General features: G+C 61.8%; 3 protein-coding genes across 6 annotated transcripts in view; 2 read left to right on the forward strand and 1 right to left on the reverse strand.

The window, feature by feature from the left end:
• Positions 1 to 211: 211 nt before the first annotated feature.
• SNX15 (sorting nexin 15) lies at positions 212 to 6006 on the forward strand. Of its 4 annotated transcripts, none has more exons than XM_069066319.1 (8): positions 213 to 434; positions 1454 to 1489; positions 1662 to 1782; positions 2232 to 2347; positions 2545 to 2701; positions 3837 to 3980; positions 4705 to 4974; positions 5484 to 6006. In XM_069066319.1, the coding sequence occupies exons 1-8, from the start codon at positions 336 to 338 to the stop codon at positions 5579 to 5581; spliced, it is 1041 nt and encodes a 346-aa protein (XP_068922420.1). In that variant the 5' UTR covers positions 213 to 335; the 3' UTR covers positions 5582 to 6006. The 4 variants fall into 4 exon arrangements, with proteins under 4 accessions (XP_068922422.1, XP_068922420.1, XP_068922421.1 ...); XM_069066318.1 differs by having other exon boundaries at positions 215 to 434; positions 4702 to 4974; XM_069066321.1 differs by lacking the exon at positions 4705 to 4974 and having other exon boundaries at positions 212 to 434.
• A 147-nt stretch (positions 6007 to 6153) lies between these two features.
• SAC3D1 (SAC3 domain containing 1) lies at positions 6154 to 7861 on the forward strand. The gene is made up of 2 exons (XM_069066317.1): positions 6154 to 7209; positions 7352 to 7861. The coding sequence occupies exons 1-2, from the start codon at positions 6651 to 6653 to the stop codon at positions 7843 to 7845; spliced, it is 1053 nt and encodes a 350-aa protein (XP_068922418.1). The 5' UTR covers positions 6154 to 6650; the 3' UTR covers positions 7846 to 7861.
• A 277-nt stretch (positions 7862 to 8138) lies between these two features.
• Positions 8139 to 11250, reverse strand: part of NAALADL1 (N-acetylated alpha-linked acidic dipeptidase like 1) — an 8292-nt gene continuing 5180 nt past the window's right edge. The window contains exons 14-18 of the mRNA XM_069066340.1: positions 10931 to 11012; positions 10683 to 10856; positions 10504 to 10591; positions 8499 to 8591; positions 8139 to 8325 (exon numbers count right to left, since the gene is read on the reverse strand). Coding sequence (XP_068922441.1) covers positions 8139 to 8325; positions 8499 to 8591; positions 10504 to 10591; positions 10683 to 10856; positions 10931 to 11012 — 624 coding nt within the window. The remainder of the gene's footprint in view (positions 8326 to 8498; positions 8592 to 10503; positions 10592 to 10682; positions 10857 to 10930; positions 11013 to 11250) is intronic.

An 11250-nucleotide genomic window follows, 5' to 3' on the forward strand; every position in this document is an offset into this window, starting at 1 on the left:
GAATTGCTCGGCTCGGTGCCTGACATGCAGTAGGCGCTTAATAAACGCTTGTTGCCCGGAGTCCAGGGCACCCATGGCCTTGCCCAGACTCCAGGGGGCGTTCTTCCCTATTCATTCTGAGCCTTTCCAAGGGACAAAGAGTTTTAGGACGGTCCCTGTGAACCCCAACCCGGGGGGGGGGGGGGTGTTAGGGAGGAGGCCTAGGAGAGCCTGACGCACGCGCAGAAGAGGCGGTGCCCGTCGGAGGCTGTACGGGAGGGGAGGGGACAGCGTGCAGGAGGAGGCCGGCTGCCAGGGCGAGGCGCCGGGGTCCGCTGGACTCCGGCTTCTCGAGGATGTCCCTCAAGGCGAAGGACGACTTCCGGCGCCTGTACACAGTGTCGGACACGCGGACCCATCCCAAAGGATACACGGAGTACAAAGTGACCGCGCAGGTGAGTGAAGGCAAGGCCCCTTTAAGGGGGGGGGGGGTGTCCTTTGGATAGGCGGGGCCGGACTCTCCCATCCTCAGATTCAGCGGGGTGAAGCCCATTCGCGAATTCAGAACTATACTAATCTATGGGAGAGGGAGGAAAACCTCATCTGGGTTCCTTTAAGGGTGATGCGAGGGGGCGGGGGCCAGGATGGGCGGGGCCCCAGATCCAGAGTTGTTTGTTTGGGGTTGCCCCTACTTATCTGCGGCCCTCGGAGGACGGTGCGGGCGACGCTGGGAAAGCCTCAGTTTCCTCCTGCGGGAAGTGGGCGCCTCCTTCCCTGGGTGGTTGAAATAGCGGAGGTCGCAGACAGTGAAAGCTCCCGCAGAGCGAGGAGCCCCGCTTAGCGTCCCCGCGCACAGTAGGACTTCAGCGGGGCTGGTTCCCAGCCAGTTTATCCGCTAGCTGCGTATTTAACGATGCAGTCTTGGGGGTGGGGGCGCGCTTGCTGGATTTCCTCCCCCAGATCCGACGTTCAAGGGCAGAAGAGTTCCGGGAGCCAGCTGCGCCCCCCAAATCAGCTTAGTGCCCGGGAAGCGATCGCAGCGCCCCCGGGAAACCCGCCCAGAATGCCCCCTCCCCTCCAGCCTTCCTTTCGCCTCGAGAGGGGACGGCTGTTATCCCCACTGTACAGATGAGGGAACTGAGGCCAGGGCTCTGATAGGGATGACTGGTCATCATTACTCCTGGGGCCTTTCTGTAGTGCCTTCAGTTTTGCAGTGGTTTGGGGGGAAGAAATGCAACGTCCCCATTTGACAGTGGAGGAAACTGAGGCAGACAGGTCAGATGACTTGCCCAAGATCACCTAGTTCATGTCTCAGGCTAGATTTGAATTCAGGTCTTCCTAACTCCGAGTTCCGATTCCTCCCAGTTCGAAGCATTCTCTTCTCACCAGTTACTGGAGAGAGGAGGGAAGCTTTGGGGGGTCAGGGGACCAGGCGGGCGGGCCCCTCACCTGCCCCGGCTTTCTTCTCTCTCAGTTCATCTCAAAGACAAACCAAGAGGACGTCAAGGAGGTAACTCTTGGGGTGGGTTGGAGGTGGTGGGGGGGGCTGCCTGGGCCCAACCCAGAGGGTGGAAGGACCGTCCCCTCTCTGGGCCTTGGTTTCCCAGCTGGTAAAATGAGGGTTCTGAGGCCTCCAGCAGCTCTCAGTGCCAGACCACGACTTTCTGTCGTCTCTGGCCCAGGTGGTCGTCTGGAAGCGCTACAGTGACTTCCGCCGCCTGCACGGGGATCTGGCCTACACCCACCGCAACCTCTTCCGGCGCCTGGAGGAATTCCCAGCCTTTCCCCGGGCGCAGGTCTTTGGTGAGTGTCTGAGGCTGGGGACGTCAGCCCTGGACCATGGGCCCAACCTGGGGGCGGGCAGTGCGAAGCCCTGGCCCAGGCTGGGCATTGGCCACCCTGCCACTTATGTGGCGACCCCCAGCCAGAAGCGGCCTCTCCCCACCTGCCCCTGCCCCTGCCCTTGGGGGTCAAGCAGGACAAGTGAATCCCCCTCCCCCACAACAGCTACAGCTAAGCCTCACATCAGTTACAAGGGGGGACGAATGAGATCCCTGACCAAGAAAAACAGGTTGTAATTAAGAGCAGAACCTCGGTGGGTTGGGGCGTGCTGACGCTATGACGGTGCAGGCCCTGGAGCCCAGCCCAGAGACCTGAGGTCTGCAGCTGCTGCCAGACCTCATCCCTGTCCCTTAAGCCGGGCCCTGCTGGGGGAGGGAGGCCTCACAGCTCTCGTGGGTCCTTGACCACAGGCCGGTTCGAAGCCGCGGTGATTGAGGAGCGGCGGAAGGCAGCAGAGGCCATGTTGCGCTTCACTGTCAACATTCCTGCCCTCAACAACAGCCCCCAGCTCAAGGAATTCTTCCGCGTATGTGTCTTCCCTCAGTGGTCCCCCAGAGGTCCCCCCCCAGCAGAGAGCATTGCCCCCTCCAGACTTAGAAGTCCCTGTGGGAGCTGCCTTGTGCCTATCCCTTCTGCCTCAGTCTCCCCCTCAGGTGCGATTCAGGGCTTTCTGAGCTCCAGCTGCTGGATCTGATGGCCCCTCCAGATTTTCTCCTCTTGTAGGGTGGGGATGTGACCCGGCCCTTGGAGCCCAGTGACCTGCACATCCTGCCACCGCCCCTGGTGCCCACACTGTCCCCGGAAGAGGCCCGCCTCCCCCAGCCTCTGCCAGTGGAGAGGCTGGGCCAGGAAGAATTTGAGAATGAGAATGAGAAGCCAGGTACTGGGGCAGGGAGGAACCAAACCTGGGCCCACGGTCATTCAACAAACACTTAGGGCCTTTCCTAACTCCCCCAATCCTGATGAGCGCACCTCACTGGAGGACAGCATGGACTGGGGCAGGCACTTGGCTTGGACTCACAGGCCTTCCATCATTGCTGTGTGACCCTGGGCCAGTCACCTTATCACTTGGGGCCTCAGTTTCCACATTTGTAAAATGAGAAGGCCTCGAAGGCTCTTCCCAGACCCAGAGCTGTGGTCCTGTGCCCCCATGATCTCACTTGTTCAGGCCTCCTCACCTCCTGCCTGGACTGTGCCCGTGGCCTCCTTGGCCAAAGCGACCCCCCTCAAAACAAGCCTGGTCACACCATGGCCCTGCTCCGAAACCTTCGCTGACTCCCTCTGTCCCTAGAAGAAGACAGCGAACCAATGACCATTTATCAGGTGCCGACTGTGTGCCAGGCTCTGGGCACAAACTCCCCTGGCTGGCATTGAAGGGCGTGTCTTCACTCATCTCCCATGACTTCCACACTCTGTGCTCCAGCCACCTTGGCCCTTCCCCTTACAGGAAACCCACCTCCCACTTCCAGGTCTTTGCCCTGTCCCTGGTGCGTTATGCCTGTTCGCCACCACCTCCTGGAGTCCATGGTGCTGTTCAGACTTGGGCTCACGTGCTCCCCCCGTTTCCTCATGTGTGCCCCCCCACTCCGGCCTTTCCACACGTGCTGCCCCCTGCACTCTGTTGTTAGCCTCCGACCTTTTACATGGGGATGTGTGCCTCTTAGGCAGTATGACACAGTGGCTAGAGCATTGGGCTTAAACTCAGAGGGACTTGAGTTCAAATTCTCCCTCAGACACTCACTTAGCAGTATGACTGGGGGATGGGGGAGCTGGGCCTCAGTTTCCCCTGTAAAATAAGGGTTGGCACATGGCCCCTGAGGTCCTTCTCAGCTCCCTGAGGGCAGGGCTTATTTCTGGCATACAGCAGGCATCCAGTAAATGCTCACTGACTCGCTACTATGGTCCCAGCCCTCAGGGAGCTCCCATCCGAGGGGGAGAAGAGGCAAGTTCTGAGGCAGCTGCCTGGGGGCTGAGCTCCACCGAGGGTGCAGACCCCTGGTGGCTTCTTTCCACAGGGGACCAGCCTCCCTCCAGCCCTGCCCAGGAGGCCCTCGATCTTCTGTTTGACTGTGGGGCACCTGAGGAAGAGACAGGTCCCGTGGCCCGAGGGCTGCTCACCGAGGCCGAGCTGGCGCTCTTTGACCCATTCTCCAAAGAAGGTAGCATAATGGGGGGCCAAGAGGAAGGGAGGGGCAGGAACTCCCCTGGGAGGTGATGAGTTCCCTATCCCCACAGTATTCAGATGAAGGCTAGATGACTCCTTAGAGAGCATGTTGAAGAGAAGAATTCTTGTTCAGATTCTAGCAGAGCTGTGGGGCCCCATGAGGGCCCTCCTCACCCAGAAGATGGCCAGTGATCACACTGGCCAGTATGGGGGTGGGGAACCCCGGGGCTTTCTGGGGGCATCCCCAGCCCTGCAGCTTTCCACCCGGGGAATCAAAACGTATTTTACTGTGAGCCAGAAAACACCAGTGAGCCAAATGGAGAGACCAGAGGGTCTGGCATCAGGAGACCTGGCTTGGAGGCTGGCTTCAGGGTCACAGTTGGTGGGTGACCTGGCTTGAGCCTCTTGGTCCTGGGGGAGCCAGCTCAGAGTGGCCTGGAGGGGAAGAGGGAAGGGTTTACATCCTTTTGTATAGAACAGAAAACTGAGGTTCTGAGGGGGGACACATCGAGTCAGCCTGAGGTGGGATTTGAACCCAGGGCTTCCTGTTGCCCATCCCCCAGCTTGTGGTCAGTGGAGCTGGGCTCAGCCTCGTCTGGAGCTCTCCCCACCCCCACTGACAGGACCCGGCCACTGGTGGCCCCAAGCTCAGGAGACCCTGAAGGGTGCTGGGGGTGGGGGCCAACAGGCCTGAGCCCTTCCTTTCTGGGCCCCAGAAGGTGCCGGACCCGGACCCGGGCCCAGCCCCACCCATGTAGCTGACCTGGCAGCCTTAGGGGCAGAGCCCCAGACCAGGGGCCAGACGCCTTGGGAGCCGGGAGGGGAGGAAGAGGACAAGAATGAAGAGGAGGAGGGTCCACGCCCAGCCTACCTGGATAGAGCCACAGAGCTCATCAGCCAGGCCCTGAAGGATGAGCAAGTGGGGGCCTACGCCGCGGCCCTGCAGGGCTACCGGGATGGAGTGGACGTCCTCCTCCAGGGGGTACCAGGTGAGCAGGGGCTCTTGGGGCTTTCTGGGAAAACCTGAGGCTCCTTTGCGTGCTGGTGCCTGGCCCGTGGCCGTCAGAGCCCCAGCAGGGTGCACTGGGGTCAGGGGTGGCCGCCCCGACAGACCTTGGCTGTGAGGGGCCTATGAAGGAGCAGGGAAGGAGGCAGAGATGTCCCACAGTGACACCTGGGCGGGCAGGAATGAGGTGGCCCCCGAATAGTGATTGCTAGCATTTGTAGAGTGCCGACTGTGTGCCAGGCACCAGGCTAAGTGCCCCATTATCCCCTGGCACAGGTGAAGGTGCCAGGGTCCCATGGCTACAAAATGTCAAAAGCTGGATTTGAACTCAGGTCTTCCTGGGTGAGCAGAGTTGAGGGAGGGGCCTGAGAGAGTCCACCTGGCTTTGGAGTCCGAGGGCCTGAGTTCAGATCCTGGCAATTTCCCTCTCTGTAAGATGAGGGAGTGGAATGGATCCTTCTGTCTGAACTGGCCACGGGCTCCTCCCCACAGGTGACCCCGACTGCGCTCGCCAAGAAGGGGTGAAGAGGAAGGTGGCGGCGTACCTGCGGCGGGCGGAAGAGATCCTACATCTCCACCTGCAGCCATGAGACCCTGGGGCCTGGCCTCAGTTTCCCCAGATGTCAGGCCCCGGGGTCTCTGGGCAGGACTTCTTCCCTTTTCACCACTGTGCAAGGGGTAGATGACCAGCCCCGCCCCTGCCAGGCTGGGGGCCACAAGACTGCCAATCGGACATTCCCCAAGTGCCCTTCAGACGCTGCACTGCCCGCCCTGACCACCTGGCCCTGCCTCTGCACGCTGACCACTGGCATTTCCCACCTCCATGCCTTTGCCCAGGCCATTCCCCATGCCAGGGACACCCACCCTGCCTGCCTCTCCTGGAAATGAAGGAATGAATGGCTGATCTGTGTGCATGTGGTTCCTGGACAGTGTCAGCCCCTGGAGGGCGGAGCTCTGTATCCCAGTGCCCAGCCCACCACGGTCACTTAATAAATGCCTGCTGAATGCATTGGAATGAATGGGAGCTCCTTCTAGCAGCAGGGACCACAACACGAGGCACTGTGGGAAAACCAGAGCTATGACCACAGCATGGGGCATCATGGGAGGGGACCTGGCTCTCCCTGCGTCATCAGCGGGGCCCCACGTGGTGCATTAGGGAACTGGGCCAGGGCCTCTAAAGTAGTGTGTAGGAGGGCGGGGTCAGATAAGCCTGCTGTTGAGGATTGATCCCCAGTATGGAGGGAGGCGGGCGGGGATTGGGCCAGGAAGAAATGATGGCTGTGATTGGGGGAGAGGCAGGTCTAAGCGACGCAGGCGAAGCTGTGATTGGGTAGCAGCGTGAAGGCAGCTGCTTCAGCCTTGTGGGGGCGTGGCCAGAGTCCGGAACCCATGGGAGGGGGCGTGACCAATCAGGCGGATAAGAATGAGAGCTTCGGCCCGGCAGGAGCCCCGGAAGCTGACGTTGGGACTCTGGTGATGGCAACTATCCCCAGAGGTGGGAAGAGCAGAACAGCGGGGGCGGGACAGCGCCACGTGGGGAGGGCTGCCAGAGAGCGAGGGAGGAGCCCGCTCCGGCTGAGGAGGAGCTGTTGGGAGCGGGGCCGGGCCTGAGCCTCCCTCCCCGGAGCGCGCGCACGCGCGCGCGCCTCGAGACCCGGCATGGCGCTCGGCGGCGCGCTCCCGTTAGGCACGTGCCCCGACCTGAACCCGGAGGCGGAGCGCGCGGCGCGGGAACGGCAGCGGCGCCTGCACCGGCTGGAGGCGGCCCCCGCGCGCGCCGTCAAGGAGTACGCGCGGCCCGCGGCGGGCAAGGCGCGCCCGCCTCCAAGCCAGCTGCGGCCGCCGCGCGTGCTGCTCGCCACCGTGCGCTACCTGGCGGCCGACGTGGCCGGCCGCGCCGACGTGCCCCGCGCCGACGTGGCCGCCTTCGTGTGGGACCGGCTGCGCGCTGTGCGCCTCGATCTGCTCCTGCAGCCCTCGGCCCCCCCGCGGGACGCCGCGGCCGTCCTCGAGGCCGCACTCGCCTGCCAGCTCTGCGTGCCCGGCCCGCCCGGCGGCGACCCCGGCGGCGGCTGCGGCGCGGGGCTGGACCCGCAGCTGCTGCACGCGCAGATGGAGGAAGCCTTCGGCTCGCTGCGCCGCTGCTACGCTGACAGCCCCGAGGAGGCGCACCCGCGCCAGGGCTTCTTCCAGAGCCTCTTCCTGCTGTACAACCTGGGTGAGTGCGGGGGGCGGGGCGGGGCGGGGCGGGGCGGGGCGGGGCGGTCTGGCCCCAGGCGGGGAGGGGGAGGGGCGGGGCCCCTAGGGGGCGGCTGGCCGGCGCTGTCCGCGGTGCTGATTCCGGCCCTCCTCCCGCCCAGGCTCCGGGGAGGCGCTGCGCCAGGTCCTGCTGCTACCCCCCGGCCTTCGCTCCTGCCCGGCCCTGCGCCGCGCCCTGGCCGTGGACGCCGCCTTCCGCGAGGCCAACGCCGGCCGCCTCTTCCGCCTGCTCGGTGCCCTGCCCTACCTGCCGAGCCGCGCCGCGCAGCGCCACGTGGGGCCGGCCCGCCGGCGCGCGCTGGCGGCCCTGGCCCGGGCGCTGGGCACCCCGCGCGGCCAGACCTTCCCGCTGCGCCGCCTGGCGCGCCTCCTGGCCATGGACAGCGCGGCGCAGGCCGCGGCCCTGTGCCGGGCGCACGGGCTGGCCGTGGAGGGGGAGCCCGGCGCCGAGAGCGCTGTCTTCGTGCGGGGCGGCTACCGCGAGGCCGGGCCGCCGCCCGCCCTGCCCTGCGCCCTGCTGGTGGAGAGCAAGCTGCGGGGGCGCAGCCTGGAGCGGCTGGTGATGGGGGAGACGCTCCCGGAGCCCCGCCAGTAAAGCCGGCTTGGTGAGCGGCCGCGCGTCCTGGCCAGGTGAGCGGCCGCGCGTCCTGGCCAGGTGCGCGCAGGGGCGGGAGCCGTGGGGCAGAACCCGCTGCACCTGGGGAGGCCGGCCCTCGCCCTCCGGTGGCAAGGGAAGATGAAGAGAGCCCGAGCCTTCTGAGCCTTCTTGTGGAGTCTTTATTCCGGCTTTAAGGTTCTAAAGACTTGGGGGGGAAAGCCCTAGGGAAGGGAGAGGTCATAGGCCTGGGGGAGGGAGTTTGGGGAGGGGACCCCGCGGGGAGGGGCTGGTTAGAAGTCCGCCTCGGGCTCCAGGGTGGCCGCAGCCCCTTCCACGGCCATCACTGCGATGCTGAGCTGCTTCTTGACCTCAGCCCAGGCGCCGGGGTCGTTTAGAGTCTTCGTGGCTTCATGATAGGCATTAGCCAGGCCGGGGAACGTGGTGATAACGGATGTTCGAGGGGCCCAGAGAACATGACTGTAGGGAGAGAGGAGAGCGGAAGTCAGGTTTCTAAGGAGCTGCAGGTTGTGCTCAGAAGGCTGGGGCAGCTGGTACTTCGTGGCTCCTGAAGAGAAATCATTTGCTCGGAAGGCCACTAGTGGGAGAGGGGCGTGGGGTATGCCAGGGCCAAGAGTCGGGACACCCATCACCTGTAGTAGTAGTCTTCAGGGAAGGCCCGAGTGTTCAGGAAGGCCCGTTCTAAGAGCATGAGCTGGTCATTCACCATCCGGACCTTCAGGGGGCTGGGATAGAAGGGGGGGGGGCAGTCAGAGCAGCCTCTGGTCAAGTTGTTCAATCCTATCTGACTCCTTGTGACCCTCTTTGAAGTTTTCTTGGCAAAGATACTGGAGAGGTTTGTAGTTCCTTTCTCCAGCTCTTTTTTACAGATGAGGAAACTGAGGCAGATAGGATAGGTTGACTTGCCCAGGGTCAAACACCTAGCAAGTGTCTGAGGGTGGATGTGAATTCATTTTCCCAGTACTCTGTCCACCTAACTGCCCCCTAGTGAAGTTAGCCAACTCTTATTAAGCTCCTAGTATGTGCCTGGCCATTTGCTGGATCCTGGGAGTTACAAATGGGAATATAAGCAGAGCCTGCCTTCAAGGTGATTATTTTCTCAGGGCAGTGGAAGAGATAGTACATAAAAGGAGAATAATGGGGTGGGGCTAGGAAGTGCTAATTGGGGAGATCAGGAAAGGCCTCATGGGTGCTGCCCCCAGCTGAGCTTTGAAGAATCCCTCCAAGAGGCAGCCATGACAGCGGAGACAGGCATGCCTGTGGCAGACAGTCTTCGCTCTCCTGACCTCCAGCAGCTGCCTAGTGACTGTCCTGTGGGCCTCTCAGACTTAGCAATGTCCCGGCCTGAACTCATCTTTTCCTTCCCCTTCACTGGCACCGGCCAGGGCACCATGCTCCTCCCCATCCTCCAGACTCCTCTCTCACTCCCCACATACTGTATGGTGTCAAGGCCTTCACTGCCACCTGTAGCATCGCTCCTCTCCCACCATGCCCTCACCCTGGTGCAGACCCTCATCCCTTCAGTGCTGGATAACTGCAGGTGCTGTTGGGGGGCTGGAGGGGTGCCTACCTCAAGTCCATCCTCCATCGAGCCACTAAAGGGATTTTCCAAAATTACCAGTCTGACCACCCACCCACCCTCACATACACACACCCATACCCCCCCACACCCACTCACACCTACACGTACCCATACCCCCACATACACCCATACCCACACACACACACACACACACACACACACACACACACACACACACGCACACATGTGCCCATTCATCTCCAGGGTGAAATACTGAATCCTCTGGTAGTCCACACTCTTCTGGCCAGCTGCACCCCTCCCAATATTCTGCCATCCAGCAACCCTGACCTTCTTGTTGATCAGCCCAGCCCATCTGACTCCATGCCAGGGATGCCCTCCCTTGTCTTGAGAATACCTTCTGTTTATGACATGTACATATATGCAATATGTGTGTATGTGTATCTACATCCGTCAATATTTAAGGTGGCTCAGTGGATAGAGCGCTGGACCTGGAGTCAGGCAAACTCATCCCCCTGAGTTCAAATCCAGCCTCAGACACTTCCTCGCTGGGTGACCCTGGTCAAGTCACTGAACCCTCTTTGCCTGAGTTTCCTCATCTGTAAATTGAGATGGAGAAGGGAATGGTGAACCAGTCCAAGAAAACCCCAAAGGGGGTCACAGAATCAGACGTGACTGAAACGACTGAGCAAGGACAACATACGTGTCGGGGGCATCATGTCACGTTGTCTCCCCCAGTAGACGATGACGTCAGGGAGGGCAGGGACCATGTCTTTGTCCATGTTCCCTGGCACTTAGCACAGTGCTTGGAACACAGTAAGCCATTAATAAAAGTGCTTGTAGACAGCAAAGATAATAAGGCGGGTAATGGAGTGAGTGGCATGTTCAGGGTGCAGCAAACAGGCTGAAATGTTAAGTTTGCAAAGGGGAGCAACCTTCAGTAAGCCCAGAAAGGTCGGCCCCGGACTGGAAAGGGCTTCAGACCCCAGAAGAAGAACCTGGCCTGGATCCCAGAGGCACTGGGGAGCCGTAGGAGCTAGCCCCCTCAGGGCTCCCTGGCTGAGAGCCCCTCTCCTTCCTTGGACCCAGAGACTCACTCAGACAGATTCTCCTTGAGGGTTTTGATGCGCTGATCCAGGGCAGCTGCTGCCTGTTCAAACCTCTCCACAGCTGAAACCAGCGGCACTGTGGTGGGAGGAAGAGACCACTCTCAGGCCTGGGAGGGCGAAGCCAGGGAGCCCAGTACTGGCCTGTAATGGGAAGCCCTGACCAGTACCCAGATCAATGCTGTGCTGTGCTAGGAGGGGCCCCAGCTCATCCTGGGCAGCCTGGAGAAAGCTTCGGAGAGTCTCACTATAGTCACTGATGTTGAAGGGCAGCAGGGAGCTGTCACTGAGACGCAGCAGGATGTTGACAACTGTCTGGGCCACGGCTCGGTGACTGGTGAAGCCTGTGCACAAAGAGGCCCCCAGTGGGCTCAGCCTCGCTCCCCAAACTCCCTCCCTCCCCGGGCTTCCTACTCACCAGGGTCAAGGAACCTCTCCACATACTGGAAGGTGTCAAAGGCAGTATGGTAGGTGGGGTAGATCCGGGCTGAAGTCTTGCTCTGGAGGAGCAAGGGGTTCAGTTCAGCCACAGTGTCTCAGGGTGGGGAGGGTCCTGGGTGGGGTGGGGCTGAGCCAGGAGAAAGGAGCTGCAAGTGCAGGAGCCTCAGGCCCCAGGATGGTGTGGGAGGCTCTCCCAGCTGCCTGCCAGGGGAAGGGGCCTAAGAGAGGAGGGCTGTGCCCTGGGACAATGCCCCAGAAGGGTGTGGGAGGCTCTCCCAGCTGCCTGCCAGGGGAAGG

This window comes from Petaurus breviceps, unplaced genomic scaffold (assembly GCF_028583685.1).
Source record: "Petaurus breviceps papuanus isolate PSGF00001 unplaced genomic scaffold, PetGlider_PUasm1.0 90721, whole genome shotgun sequence".
NCBI classification, from domain to species: Eukaryota; Metazoa; Chordata; class Mammalia; order Diprotodontia; family Petauridae; genus Petaurus; species Petaurus breviceps.